This window comes from Tympanuchus pallidicinctus, unplaced genomic scaffold (genome assembly GCF_026119805.1).
Source record: "Tympanuchus pallidicinctus isolate F22 unplaced genomic scaffold, pur_lepc_1.0 scaffold31, whole genome shotgun sequence".
In the NCBI taxonomy this organism is placed as follows: domain Eukaryota; kingdom Metazoa; phylum Chordata; class Aves; order Galliformes; family Phasianidae; genus Tympanuchus; species Tympanuchus pallidicinctus.
The window spans coordinates 753,012-765,383 of record NW_026294749.1 but is presented as its reverse complement, the minus strand read 5'-3'; the positions used below and the strand labels follow the sequence as shown (position 1 = coordinate 765,383).

The 12,372-nt window shown below is 39.8% G+C and overlaps 2 protein-coding genes across 5 annotated transcripts in view; one reads left to right on the top strand and one right to left on the bottom strand.

The window, feature by feature from the left end:
• CUNH5orf22 (chromosome unknown C5orf22 homolog) lies at positions 1 to 11,951 on the bottom strand. The gene is made up of 9 exons (XM_052697559.1): positions 11,812 to 11,951; positions 10,859 to 11,004; positions 9,592 to 9,741; positions 6,718 to 7,180; positions 4,986 to 5,048; positions 3,435 to 3,556; positions 2,527 to 2,593; positions 1,939 to 2,078; positions 1 to 1,361 (listed from the first exon to the last, which is right to left on the bottom strand). The coding sequence occupies exons 1-9, from the start codon at positions 11,908 to 11,910 to the stop codon at positions 1,229 to 1,231; spliced, it is 1,383 nt and encodes a 460-aa protein (XP_052553519.1). The 5' UTR covers positions 11,911 to 11,951; the 3' UTR covers positions 1 to 1,228.
• The window catches only part of DROSHA (drosha ribonuclease III), a 67,414-nt gene continuing 66,973 nt past the window's right edge, over positions 11,932 to 12,372 (top strand). For 2 of the 4 annotated variants that reach the window (XM_052697555.1, XM_052697558.1), the window contains exon 1: positions 11,960 to 12,002. The gene's annotated coding sequence lies outside the window, so the exon portion shown is untranslated. Of the gene's footprint in view, positions 12,007 to 12,372 lie in introns of all 4 variants that reach the window. The other 2 variants (XM_052697557.1, XM_052697556.1) reach the window with 2 other exon arrangements.

Below are 12,372 nucleotides of genomic sequence, written 5' to 3'. Positions count from 1 at the left end.
GACTAAGCAAAAGCTGTTTAGTATTTTCTATTTATGAGTAGAGTCCATCAATCAAATTTTAGCCGTCGAATGAAGAACCTAAAAACAGGAGAACTGTCTTCCTTAACACTTTACTAAAAGAGAAAACAAGACACATTAGAAAAGTTCTTCAACTCAAATCAGGCACCTAAATTATCCTGTGGGGATCTGTCTCTTTTTACTCACTTTCAAGGGTGTACACAGTCTTTGAGGACAGAGAAGTGTAATATAGAAAAATACAGCAGGATAGTATTATTTCAGGCATTAGTCAATAGGTCCAATAATTCTAATCCTTTCAAAGATCTCCAGGGATCTTCAACAGGAATCTGAACAAGCTCCTGGGTGACCTGCTTCAGTGGGGCAGGGTATTTGGAGGAGATGACTTCCAGAGTTCTTTTCCAGCTTCAGCCATTCACTGAATTAGTTAATCAATAACGGAGCAGGTTAAGACAGTCAAGGGTTGAAAAAGCCAACAGACATCAGAGAGTTTACCAAGAAGCAGCAATCATATTGAAAAGTTGTTTTCCATAACTGAAGGATGTGTGCAATAGACCTTTTATCTGATGTTTTAATCTTCCTTATACCTCACATCTTCTTCCGTAGATACTGATTTATTTTCTGGGCCTTTCTGTGCTCTCAGAGAAGTCAGCAGATGGTGAAATTAAGTTCAACAGTAAAGAGGCATTACTTCTATCAGGTAAAGTGAGAAAACCTTTCTTCTTTTAGTTTGTTGGCTTTTACTTATGTGATACATACGGTGTAACAGTTTTTTTACTGATTCTTTCTCTCCTTCTCACTCCTTTCTTCTGTCTTCTTTTTTCCATACTTTTTCTAACTATCTCATTATCATCATATCATGAAATCTGTTACTCGCTGAATTTCATCAAAACGTTTAACTACAGAAAATAAATCAATTTATTTTTAAAATGTCCTTTTCTAAACACACTTAAAGAAATTAGTTTAAAAAATACATTCTGTGGACAAAGAATAGTTCCTCATGCATCTGTGTTAAGAATAAGCAAGACAGAAAAACAAGAATCACAGAATCATCAACAATCCTATATTGGAAATAGTTCAGATGCAGCTGGTTTGGAAAACAGTGTAATTTAAACTCTTGGTAAGCTTGGATTCTAGTGCCACCTGCTGAAATAACAGCCAATACACAATTTAAATTCATCCACAGCATTAGAAAGCAGTGCATGAAGAAAGATCACAAAGAAGACGAATTGCTTGAGTAATCTAAATGCACATCCAGAGTGCCATACACGAAACCAAGTAAACTGAGAACCTTCTCTTGAATGATGTCAACCTGCTCTGAAGGGCAATAGTCATCCAGACTTGATCTGTAACAAAGATTTGAAAAAAGAATGAGAGAGTGTACTAGTTTGCATTCAAGCAAATGATTATTTAAAGCACCGGTAGAAAAAAATGGAAAACACGCAAAAACAAAAAAAATTCAATTGCTGCCAGTTAAAATAGGAAAACTAAAATAAATGGGAAAAATAAAAGAAAGGCATAATATTTTAGCCCGTGCAGGCTCTACCATAGCAGCAGCAGCAAAGATAATATGAACCACAATGTCAGCTATCTTCTGCGCCACATGAGGCTATACAAAGCCTTTATATAGCCTACAATGAAGGTTAAATCATCATGTCTTCACTACTGTTGACATCTGTGCTGGACATTCTGAAGCCCAGTAAGACTGGATATAGGCACAGAACCCTCCCTCAGCAGTACAGGTACTGTCACTGTCTAATGATTCATGCTTCCAAACACCAATTTTTACTACGCTAAGATATTTTCTCTTGGATACAGAATTTCTTTAGAAGATAAGTTAACTGATGCCACAGTCATAGAATCATTTAGTTTTGCAAGCACAATCTGAATTTTTTTTGAGTAAAAAAGAACCGATAGTCTTACCGAGCTACTGTCACAAGCGTGGGCTTTGGCATGTTTATCAGCAGAATCTTCATGGACTGTAAGAGGCCTTCAATCTCTTCTTTGGTGCTAACATGGTGGGGAAGTTCAACATAATCACAGGTCAGACCAGCCTGATGGACCTGCAGACAAATTAAACAGATTTTCATTTCTGTTGACAAATTGGTAATATAGCTTATCTGTGTAATAAATCCCTAAACTACTCCAGCCCAGCAGGTAACTTTCACATCTTCAGGCAGGAAGCTTTTCTTCAGTTAGTAGTTAAAAATAAAATAACCAGACCCTGGTGAAGTGAAACCTTACTTCACAGGAAACAGATTGAGACATGAGAGTCCTGAAAGATCTTATTAATGTTGCAGAAGTATAGACAAGCAGAGTAAAATTTCAGAAGCTTTTAAAAAAGCTTGCCTAAGCAATAAGATTAAAAACAACAACAAAAAAAAAAACAAACAAAAACTTAAAATGTTTGAGTCAAGAAGCAAATCTAAAATTAAGCATGTCTTTTTCCCTGCTTGAGGAAGCTATACTTTTGAAATTAATTACTTTCTACCCCTTTACCCAGTGACCTACCATTTCATAGTCTGGGCTCTCCATTCTGCTTTTCAAACTGTGTACTAGTTGAACAAGTGGTTTCAATCTGGAGTTAAAAACACAACCAAAACTCATGTTAGCAGTTGGAAACATACATGTGCAAATTAAAAAAAAATAACGTAGAAGTTAACATGTTGCTCCTCTGTCATCTTGCACTTGAGAAAAATGGAGTACCAGTATCATGTGCTGTTTTAACAGATTTTCCTCAAGAAATCTCTATATTCTTATCTATGCCACATACAACTTCTTTGCCTTTCTTTTATGGCAACCTAGAGAAAAGCTATTGCAACTCAAAAGTAGTGTACTATGGTAAGAAATGCTCCTGGTCATTGTTACATGGGTCTGGCAATAACTGATGTATGATTCTGTTTGCACTGCTGACTCTGCAAAGACAATTCAGTGGGTTAAGTCTGGAAGTCTCTTTGCAGCTCTACTTCTGCAACAGGTCAGGAATGAGAGCCTCATCTTCTGTGCTCCAGAAAGGCTCCCAGGGAAGGAGAGGTGGCACGAAAAATCTCACTGGTACTGGTAAGTGGTTTCTCTTATTGCAGTAAAGAGCTGAATCTTAGAAAGGGAAGGAAGGTAGTAACAGCGAGTTCCACAGGAAAATCAAAACCTACCCCTACTAGTATAGAAATGGTAAAGGTCTTTCATGAGAGCTGACTGTTCTAATAGTATTAGCAGGAAAGAATCAACAAGAGGCTTATTTATTTGAAATGTCGTAATCTCAAAACTTACTTAAGCTGACCACGAAGGGTTCCAATATGATGGTAATAAGGAAGAACACTTTACTGCTAACTGTGTCATCAGTTCAGGAAGATTCTTCTCCAAAGGCTACAGGAATAAACCAACGACGGGAGTGTTTAAGCCATTTAGAGATCTCCTACCCAGGATATGAAGCCCACTTCTGCAAGGTCTCTTCATCATCATTGTCACAAAAATCTGCAAACGCTGCTTCTAGATCTTCTAGCTGATGGACACGGTTTTCAACACAGTCCAGCAAATCCTCCTTTAAATATGCATGTAAAAAACAAAAGAGGTAAGAATGATTCTCCTAGCTAAATCATGGATTACATTACCAGTCAAGCTTTTAAATGGTTCATCTCGTGTAAAATGGGAAAACAACTAGTTCTTTGCTACAGGGCATCTCTCTTCAAGATGATCTGAATGACTGCCTGCAGAAATGAATTAGGTACCTTCTGAAACAACAACAACACAAAACACCACTTCTTTCTGCTCTGACTTTCCTATGAAAGACCACATCTATGTTCTAACAGAATACGTTAAAGAGAACAAAAAAACTATATGATTAATTGCTGGATTTGTTTGTATAGCACTGAAATGCTGCCATATTTGATTAATTTATTATGAACATGCAGAAACTCAGATGAATGCAAGCTTTACACTCTTGTAATAAAATGAGTTTTTTTAAACCTGAAATTATATTTCAGGTTTAAAAAAGAATTAGAAGAATTAGCTGAGGTTTTAAAGTTCTTTCAGGCCTGAAAGAATTTGGGATTAATTTAAAATGGTTGTTACAGCTGTGATCCAGCAAAAGTTTAGGCACTGCTGTAAAACACTCTGAGCACATGAAGAGGCTGTCTTCATTAAGAAGAGTTATCTACATGCATGCATACAGTTGTGCATGTAAATATTGCAGGATACACAGCATATCAAGCAATGCTTAGCCTATTTGGTATAACAGATGCTCAGTGCAGTGGTATATGAAGGAAAATGATTAAAAAGCACATTGGTATAAATATAACAATTAAGAACATAGTTGTTCTCACTTTAGAGGCTGCTGCTTTTTGCCAGTGATGTCAACTTCATGTTAAATTTAAAGAAAAGCTAAGGGTGTTAACCATTCCTGAAGTACACCTTATGATCCTGGGGTATGACATCTTTCTATGCTGCACCAGTAATCAACCTTAAAGAGCCAATCCCTACGCTACTTGAGACAAAAACACAACAGTATTTTCTCTGACTGTCATAGTATGACAGAAATATAGATCCAATTGTACTACTAAATAAATAAAATGCCAACTAGGCATTTAGCACAACTCTGTCTATAAAAGAGCAACCTGGGCAAGGAAAGGCAGACCCACAAAAGGGAGGGGGGAACAGAACACCAAAAAACCCTGTTGAACCTTGCAAAGAAACACAGTACATTATATGTTTTCATTTCTGCCTTGTCAATTACCATTTGTTTGCAATAATTAATTTTTACATTTGTGTTAAATATTTACACATATGTTAAAACAGTGTTTAATACAAAAGAATTACTAAGACACTGCTGATTTGTGTTCAGCATACGGCATAGCTTAATTAAAGACTAATTCATTAAGCATCTTTCATACCTTCCTTCTTCATGCTAAGTCATTTTTACTGTGTAAATCAAAAGAATAATTCCCTCATGTATCTCACAAGAAGTATCATACCTCTGTTGCATTTCTGTGAGGTTTCTTGAACTTGTACAACTCCTGTAAGAGCTCATATTCTGTCTTTGAAACAGGAGAAAAAAAAAATTAGTTTCTTCAAGTGGAAATCAAAAACTTCAGAGCACTGCACCTTTGAAAATCAGAACAAACTTGAACATAATAATTTCTCTACTCCAATACTGCAGATAAACAAATGTTATTATTCATTCAACAGCACTGAAAAGACAAACAGAAGACTTTTTCAGGAGTAGAAGAGGAAAGAAAGGGCAAACTAAGAGGTCATTGAATTTTACAGAAATATAAAGCATCTGTAGCAAAATATTTTGGATTTTTTTTTATGTGTGTGTAAAGAGAACAGCCTTCCGAATTCACAAGCCATATTTGCTTTTTAGTTTTTCCTTGGGTTCTTATATTCCAAGTGTGAACTTGAGCAACATGCTCTGATAGAATGACTGCATTTTACAATAGAGGGAACACAGTTAAGAAATGTTAATGGTAAATTAAATTCTTATCAGTAAAGGTATACTTGGTGTTCTGTGCAAGCCCACTTCCAAAAGTGGTTCCTAGAACTGAGAAATTAGCACAGTACAAGAAAATAAAAACCACTTCCCAAATAAACAAATCTACCAACAAAAATCTTTCTATGGCTTTATGCAGAACGATTTGTAAGGCCTCAGAGGGGTCTTATATGACAAGATCCCCATGGTGCTTCTGCTTTGCTTTATGCTTCCTTTGTGATTCTAAATCCTAAATGATTAGTGTTGCTGATAGTCTGATGGTAACACGAGTAAAGACTCAATGTCAGAAGCTAACAGAGATGAGGACTGCTGTATTTATTTCTACACAGTGAACAAGGAAGTGGTGTGGTATTCTAGCTGAAGCTCAGAGACGTCAGATGTTCCTCAGCATAGACTGAGATTAAAGTACCATTAAAGAAAAGCTCAGCCACCACAAACAGTTGTGATATTGCAGAAGAATTTGTAAATTGTAAATCTTTAAAAAAGAATTTGCATTTAGTGCTACATGCAATCTTCAGGGCAAATTAGCTAGTTCCTAAAAATCATGTTCACATCATGAAAGCTTCCTAACTGCTCAGCAACTCTGAGAATCTACATATTTATAACACTGTACAAGACAGGTATCTTTTGTGTACAGTCAAGTTATAAACTGAACATAAGGCATAGTTTTGAGCTCAGAGCCATGGCACCAGAGACAAAAGCTGCTTGTTCATTAGCCCAGTCAAAGGAAATGATGTACAGTCTCTGGTTGAGAGGAGTCACCACTCTTTGAATAATCAGCACTGTTATATCCTTTGTACAGTAAGCCTCTGATACCATTGTGGCCTTCTAAAAGCATGTTATGGGAAAGGGTGAAGAGTACAATCTCTCACCTCTCCCTGATTAATCCCGATGCAAGTATTTGGAACATTACCTGTAGAAAACCAAGCATGGCTTTTATGTTCTATACAACACACAGGGGTATGCCATGTATCTCTAAGCTTGAATGTGCACTGAATATCCATTTCAAATGTAAGGACCTAGTCCTGCTAGGTTGCTTTGCAGTATATGTTCCCTTTCTACTGTCTCCCTCTCAAATATTAGCATGATTCATTAGTTATGACCAGTTGATCCACTAATTTATCTTAGAAGAGAGTTCCTCCATAGACATCAAGTGCTAGAAAGATGAGTACTCTTCTATGAATGGTAAGGGAAGTCTCCACTGTCATACTTACCTTTGTGTACATTTCTTTAAATGGATTCTTAACTGAAAAAAAATCTAAGTCAATGTCTAAAACAAATGCATCCCCATTCTGAAGAACTTGGGAGATATCTTTAGCAACCTCCCTTACTGGACATTCATTGTTTCTTAGGGAGCTTGAAGCTGAGCATTCTGGCAACATTTTTGCTCTGTTCAGGGCACTTGCATGTTGTACTTCCTTGTCCTTCACACTTGAGAAGTTGTTATCGTGGTCACCAGGAGCCACTGATGAAGAGGTAGCAGCAGTGCTTGCTGTGTCATCTGTATTTAGCTTCAGTCTCTTAGCGGATGCTTCTTTGTCATGTTCTTCCTGGCTGTTTGATGCTTCAGTAGGATTAATGAGGATGACATGTAAATTTAAAGGCTTTGGATTTTCTAGCTGATCAGCGGGGACAAAAAGACCATCACTTAAAAAGTAATGATCTGTACCTGTAACCCTACAATAGACAATAACTCACAGTTAATACACATCTTTGTAAAAAGCTTTGCAAATAAGTCACCAAAAGAAAAATTAATTCACGTTTGATAGGTAGCAAAAGCAATAAAACTGTGTATACAAAATTATTTACTTTAATCTGCAAGTGTTTAAATGGGATTTTTTTCTATCTCTTCAATGCTAAATCAATGTATTAAAATTCATTCTGGAATTTTGATAGTAGTCCTGTAAGATTTTTAGTGAGTAAGAAAGATTTATGTTATGCTCTATTAAGATTAACGTGCCAATGAATTGTATCTTACATCAAGAATTTGACAAGACACAATCAGTTTTATGGGATAATAATGCAAATCACTGGATATTTTGCCTTCAATCACTTTTTTCTTTGTGAGGAAAATCGTTACGGTTGCATTTGAGAAGTGCTCTGGAACCCACAGATGTCAATAAAACATGGATTAATACACAGCATTTAACTGCTTTTTACCCTGAAATATGAATCCTTATTCTAAGTGTGAGGAGAGCAGGTAACAAGGATGAATAGCTACATATCCACAGAATCCACTTAATTTATAAACAGAAACAACAACAAAAACAACCCAAAACCTAGAGTTCACTTATAGCAAAAAAAAATAAAATAAAATACTGTTTTCAAGCCATATTTCACCACATTAAGCCTTACATGCCATAAATTCACAGAATCACGGAATGGCCAGGGTTGGAAGGGACCTCAAGGATCATGAATCTCCAACCCCCTGCCACATGCAGGGCCACCAACCTCCCCATTTAAATCTAGACAAGGCTGCCCAGGGCCCCATCCAATCTGGCCTTGAACATCTCTAAGGATGGGGCATCCACAACCTCTCTGGGCAGCCTGTTCCAGCACCTCACCACTCTCTCTGTAAAGAACTTCCCCCTGACATCCAACCTAAATCTTCCCTCCCTCAACTTAAAACCATTTCCCCTTGTCCTGCAGTTATCAACCCTTTCAAAGAGTTGATTCCCCTCCTCTTTGTAGGCTCCCTTTAGGTACTGAAAGGCTGGAGTGAGGTCACCCTGCAGGCTTCTTTTCTCCAGGCTGAACAAGCCCAGCTCCCTCAGCCTGTCGTTGTAGGGGAGGTGCTCCAGTCCCCTGATCATCTTTGTGGCCCTCCTCTGGACCCTCTCCAACAGCTCCCTGTCTATTTTGTACTGGGGGCTCCAGACCTGGACACAGTACTCCAGATGGCGCCTCACAAGAGCAGAGTAGAGGGGGACAATCACCTCCCTGTCCCTGCTGGCCACCCCACTCTTCTGATGGAGCCCAGGATACCATTTGCTTTCCGAGCTGCAAGAGCACACTGCTGGCTCATGTTAAGCTTTTCATTCGTCAAGACCCCAAGGTCCTTCTCTGCAGGGCTGCTCCCAAGGACTACCCCTTCCAGTCTCTATGAATGCTTGGGATTCTTCTGGCCCAAGTGCAAAACCTTCAATTCAGATTAAAGAAATAATGTTGAGAGGAAATGTGAACTTCTATGCACTTGTGTTAAGGCCCCTATCAATTACAGGGTATCACCATCCATCTGCCACATTTAAATAATTTCAGATACAGCAGAAACCTGAAGTTCAGTTCCCCAGTGTTGGCATCCTGAGGGGCCTAAGGCAACCCAGAGAAATAGCCTACAGGAACCTCATTACACTGAACTAAGATAAAGAAAAGGTCTTGCATTTGGGACAGAATAACATCATGCAGCAGTACCAGCTTGGCACACACCAGCAGGATGCTACAGAAGAGGAATGGTCAGTCGAAGTATAAAGCAAAGTGAGTGCAACCAATCCATACAAGCCTACAATGATAAAGACTAATTGCAAAATTTCATGTACTAGCAAACCCATAACGAAAAGAGAGATTTCATCTTGTATTTAGCACCACTGAGGTCTCATTGGACATATTCCGCCAAGATCTGGACCCCCAGAACATGTGAGATGTCAACAAACTGAGAGGATCTAACAGAGAATGGCTAAGGAAGTTAGAGGGCTGGATGGAGCATATGACAAGGGGAAGTTGAACAAGTGGGCTTGTTTCATCTTGATAAGGGACGTCTGAGGAGAATCTAAGTGCTGTTCTGTTACTCCAATCCTCCAAAGAAAAACCTTTTTTCTAAGATTTTCATTTTATCAAAGAGAATTAATTGAAAACTTGGCTGAATGCAAAGAAGTGTAAATAACTTGAATTACCTTTCAGAGACTAAGAGACTAAGGCACAACTTAAGCTGTACCTCTTAAAACAAACAATCACATGACACCCCAAAACATTAACAAATACAAACTGAATTTTCATTGAGAAAAGAAGATGTATCACTATATTAATTCGAGAATATAAAATACATGGCACATAGCTTTTATGTTCCCAGAACTGGATAACAAACAATTTACCTGATTGTAGTTGTTGATATGTCTTTCCCAACTAAAAAATTGTGTTTTCCCTCTGAGATCTGCTGAGCCCACGGCGGGTGAAGCCACACCACTTGAGAAATATGGCCAGCATAAACAGCAGGCATAATCCAGTTCTCAATACTTAGCTCACTGTAATGATGAGAGAAAGACTGGCAATAACACTTACTTTACCAGCAAGTAAAACATTGTCAAGAACAGCACAAACACCCCCATGCAAATCATCCGAAGTTAACATTCTGTGTACAGGTCGTACCAGCAAAGAAAAGAGAAAGGATTGAAATCTTGATTTGTAAGAAGAACCAAAAATGTATATGATAAAATTTTAAAAATATTAATCAATTGGATTATGAAGTGCAGTCAGCTTCACTCTTAGCATGGTTCTTTATTAACTACATGGACTTCTTGTCTTTCTCTCTGAATATACCTGACAGAGTAGAACTGCAAGGTGCATCATGAACTCCATTCCACATAATTGACCCCAAGGGAGTATCTTATGGCGTGTTGCTCTAAGCAGACTTCAAATATAACCTCAGTGGTGAATGTGAGCCAATCAGCACCTACAGAATAGCATCTGTTCTTATCATCCTATTTTTTCATGTATAGTCCACAAGGCTTCTCATTCATCCAGCAAGGAAAACTAAATATGGACCATGGGCAGGGTGACACAATTGCTAATATATTGATTATCTCCTCTTCTCACTGCTGTGTACGAGTGTAACACAGGAACAATCAATATTTTAAAATAGGAAATAATAGACAAAAACAGATCACCCCTGTTCCCCACTTGAGCAGATCGGGATAAACATTGGTCCTAATTATCATATTCAACTTCACAGATGCACCAGGTCAGCAAAAGAAATGTTATTTTAATCTCAGTCAATTTGTCACCATTAAGAGAGAAAAGCTGTTCTAAAACCTGCAGTTCACTGAAAAGCATCCATTTGGAGTGCTGTCCTGCCACTCAGAGGAACTGCCCAGTCTGATAATGTGAACTAAAAGTAAATTAATTAAGCTTTAACATCTTCCTAATATGCAACATAAACATTTGACCACATTCAAAAAAGAAACATAACTTCTTCTTCTATCCACAGCTATGAAGTTTTGAACAGAAAATAAAGAAAATACAACATGAGGCTGATTTACACACCTGTTGCTCATATTTCATATGCAGTTGTATCAATATTCAACATAAAGCAAGTATAGCCAGAAGTGGACAATGTATTCTGATGCAGCACAAGAGACTTACTTAAAAAGTGCTTCTTTGTCAAACACGGTATCTGCAGGCATATTCACAGGGATAAGGAGGTCTGGGTGGGAATCAAGGTGAACAAAGCTGATGTTACTGGCAGGCAGATGCTTTGAACCAATCGCACGATAGATGAAAGGCAGCACCTAAAAGAGCACATATTTCCACTGTAACCAATGAGACAGGTATAAGAGCAGAAACACCAGTCCCACTCACGCTCCCTTAGAATTTGGGTTATATGTTGAAAGAGAAAGGAGACAGCAAACCATACAGAGAGGCAGCAATTTTAGTTCACGAGGCACAATCATTGAGCCCTGGAGCTCTACACACGTGAAGCTGTCAGATTATGCTTCTACTTCCTTTCCTTCTTTATAAGGCACTGTGTTTGCAGCAACTCTTCTCAATAATCAGCTCCATAACTAGACGCTTGCTGTTGTTGGGTTTTATCATAGTCATAGAACGGGTTGAGTTGGAATGGTCCCAGCCACAAGCCTGTGCTGTGGTCAGGGCTGCCAGCACCAGCTCAGCTGCTCTGGGCCCCATTCAACCTTGAGCACCGGCAGGGATGGGGCACCACAGCTTCTCCGGGCAGCTGTGCCAGCACCTCACTGCCCTGTGAGAGAAGAAAACTGAACAACAGATAATTTAACCTATCCACCTTCAAAGAAGAGGTTTAACTCCTGATGCCCACACGACTTGACTTGGACGTGCTTTTCCCACTGCCCAACCTCATCCTTTGCTGGAAGTCTCCACTCAAGAGCTGCAGCCAGTGGAGCTTCCCTCTGTTCAAGGGCAACGACTTTCCCGGCCGCCAGAACAAAGCCACAAACAGGCTGGCTAAGAAAACGACACGCTGTCTCCACATATCTCTAGACGAAAACAGAACGCGAGCTGACTGCACCACCGCCACCTCCCCCCGCAAGCCCGGCGCTCTGCCTGACGCCGCCACTCACGTCCTGGTGGTCCTCCACCACCCACACCGGCAGCGCAGGGTACGACCGCAGCCCCCCGCCGCGGGGCCGGGGCCCGCATGCAGCCGCAGCGCCGCTCATGGCGGGCGGGGCGGTGCTTCCTGCGGCATTGCGCCCGCCCCGCGCTTTCCTCTTCCGGAGCAGCGGGCAGGGCTGGCCGCGGCCGTGCGGCGGTAGGTGGGATGGGTTGCGTGCCGGGGGTCTGAGAGTGGGCAGAGAGCTTGGATAGCGGGCTGTGATCCGAGTTCGGGTATTGAGCTGCCCTGCTGTCTGTGGGCCTGGGGGAGGGGAAGGCTGTGCTTTGGTGCTCTGTGTGGTAGGAGGAAAGGGGCTCTATCTGTTATTCTGGGTATTTAGCAGCTATGGAAGTACTGGAGTCAAAATGGTTCTCTGGCTGTCCGGGGAAACCTCGTTATGGCCTTCCAGTATTTGAAGGGAGCGTATAAAGAGGATTGGAAATGGCTGTTTTACAAGGGTGAATAGTGATAGGACGAAGGGGAATGGTTTTAAATTGACACGAGGAGGTTTGGGTTAGATATTAGG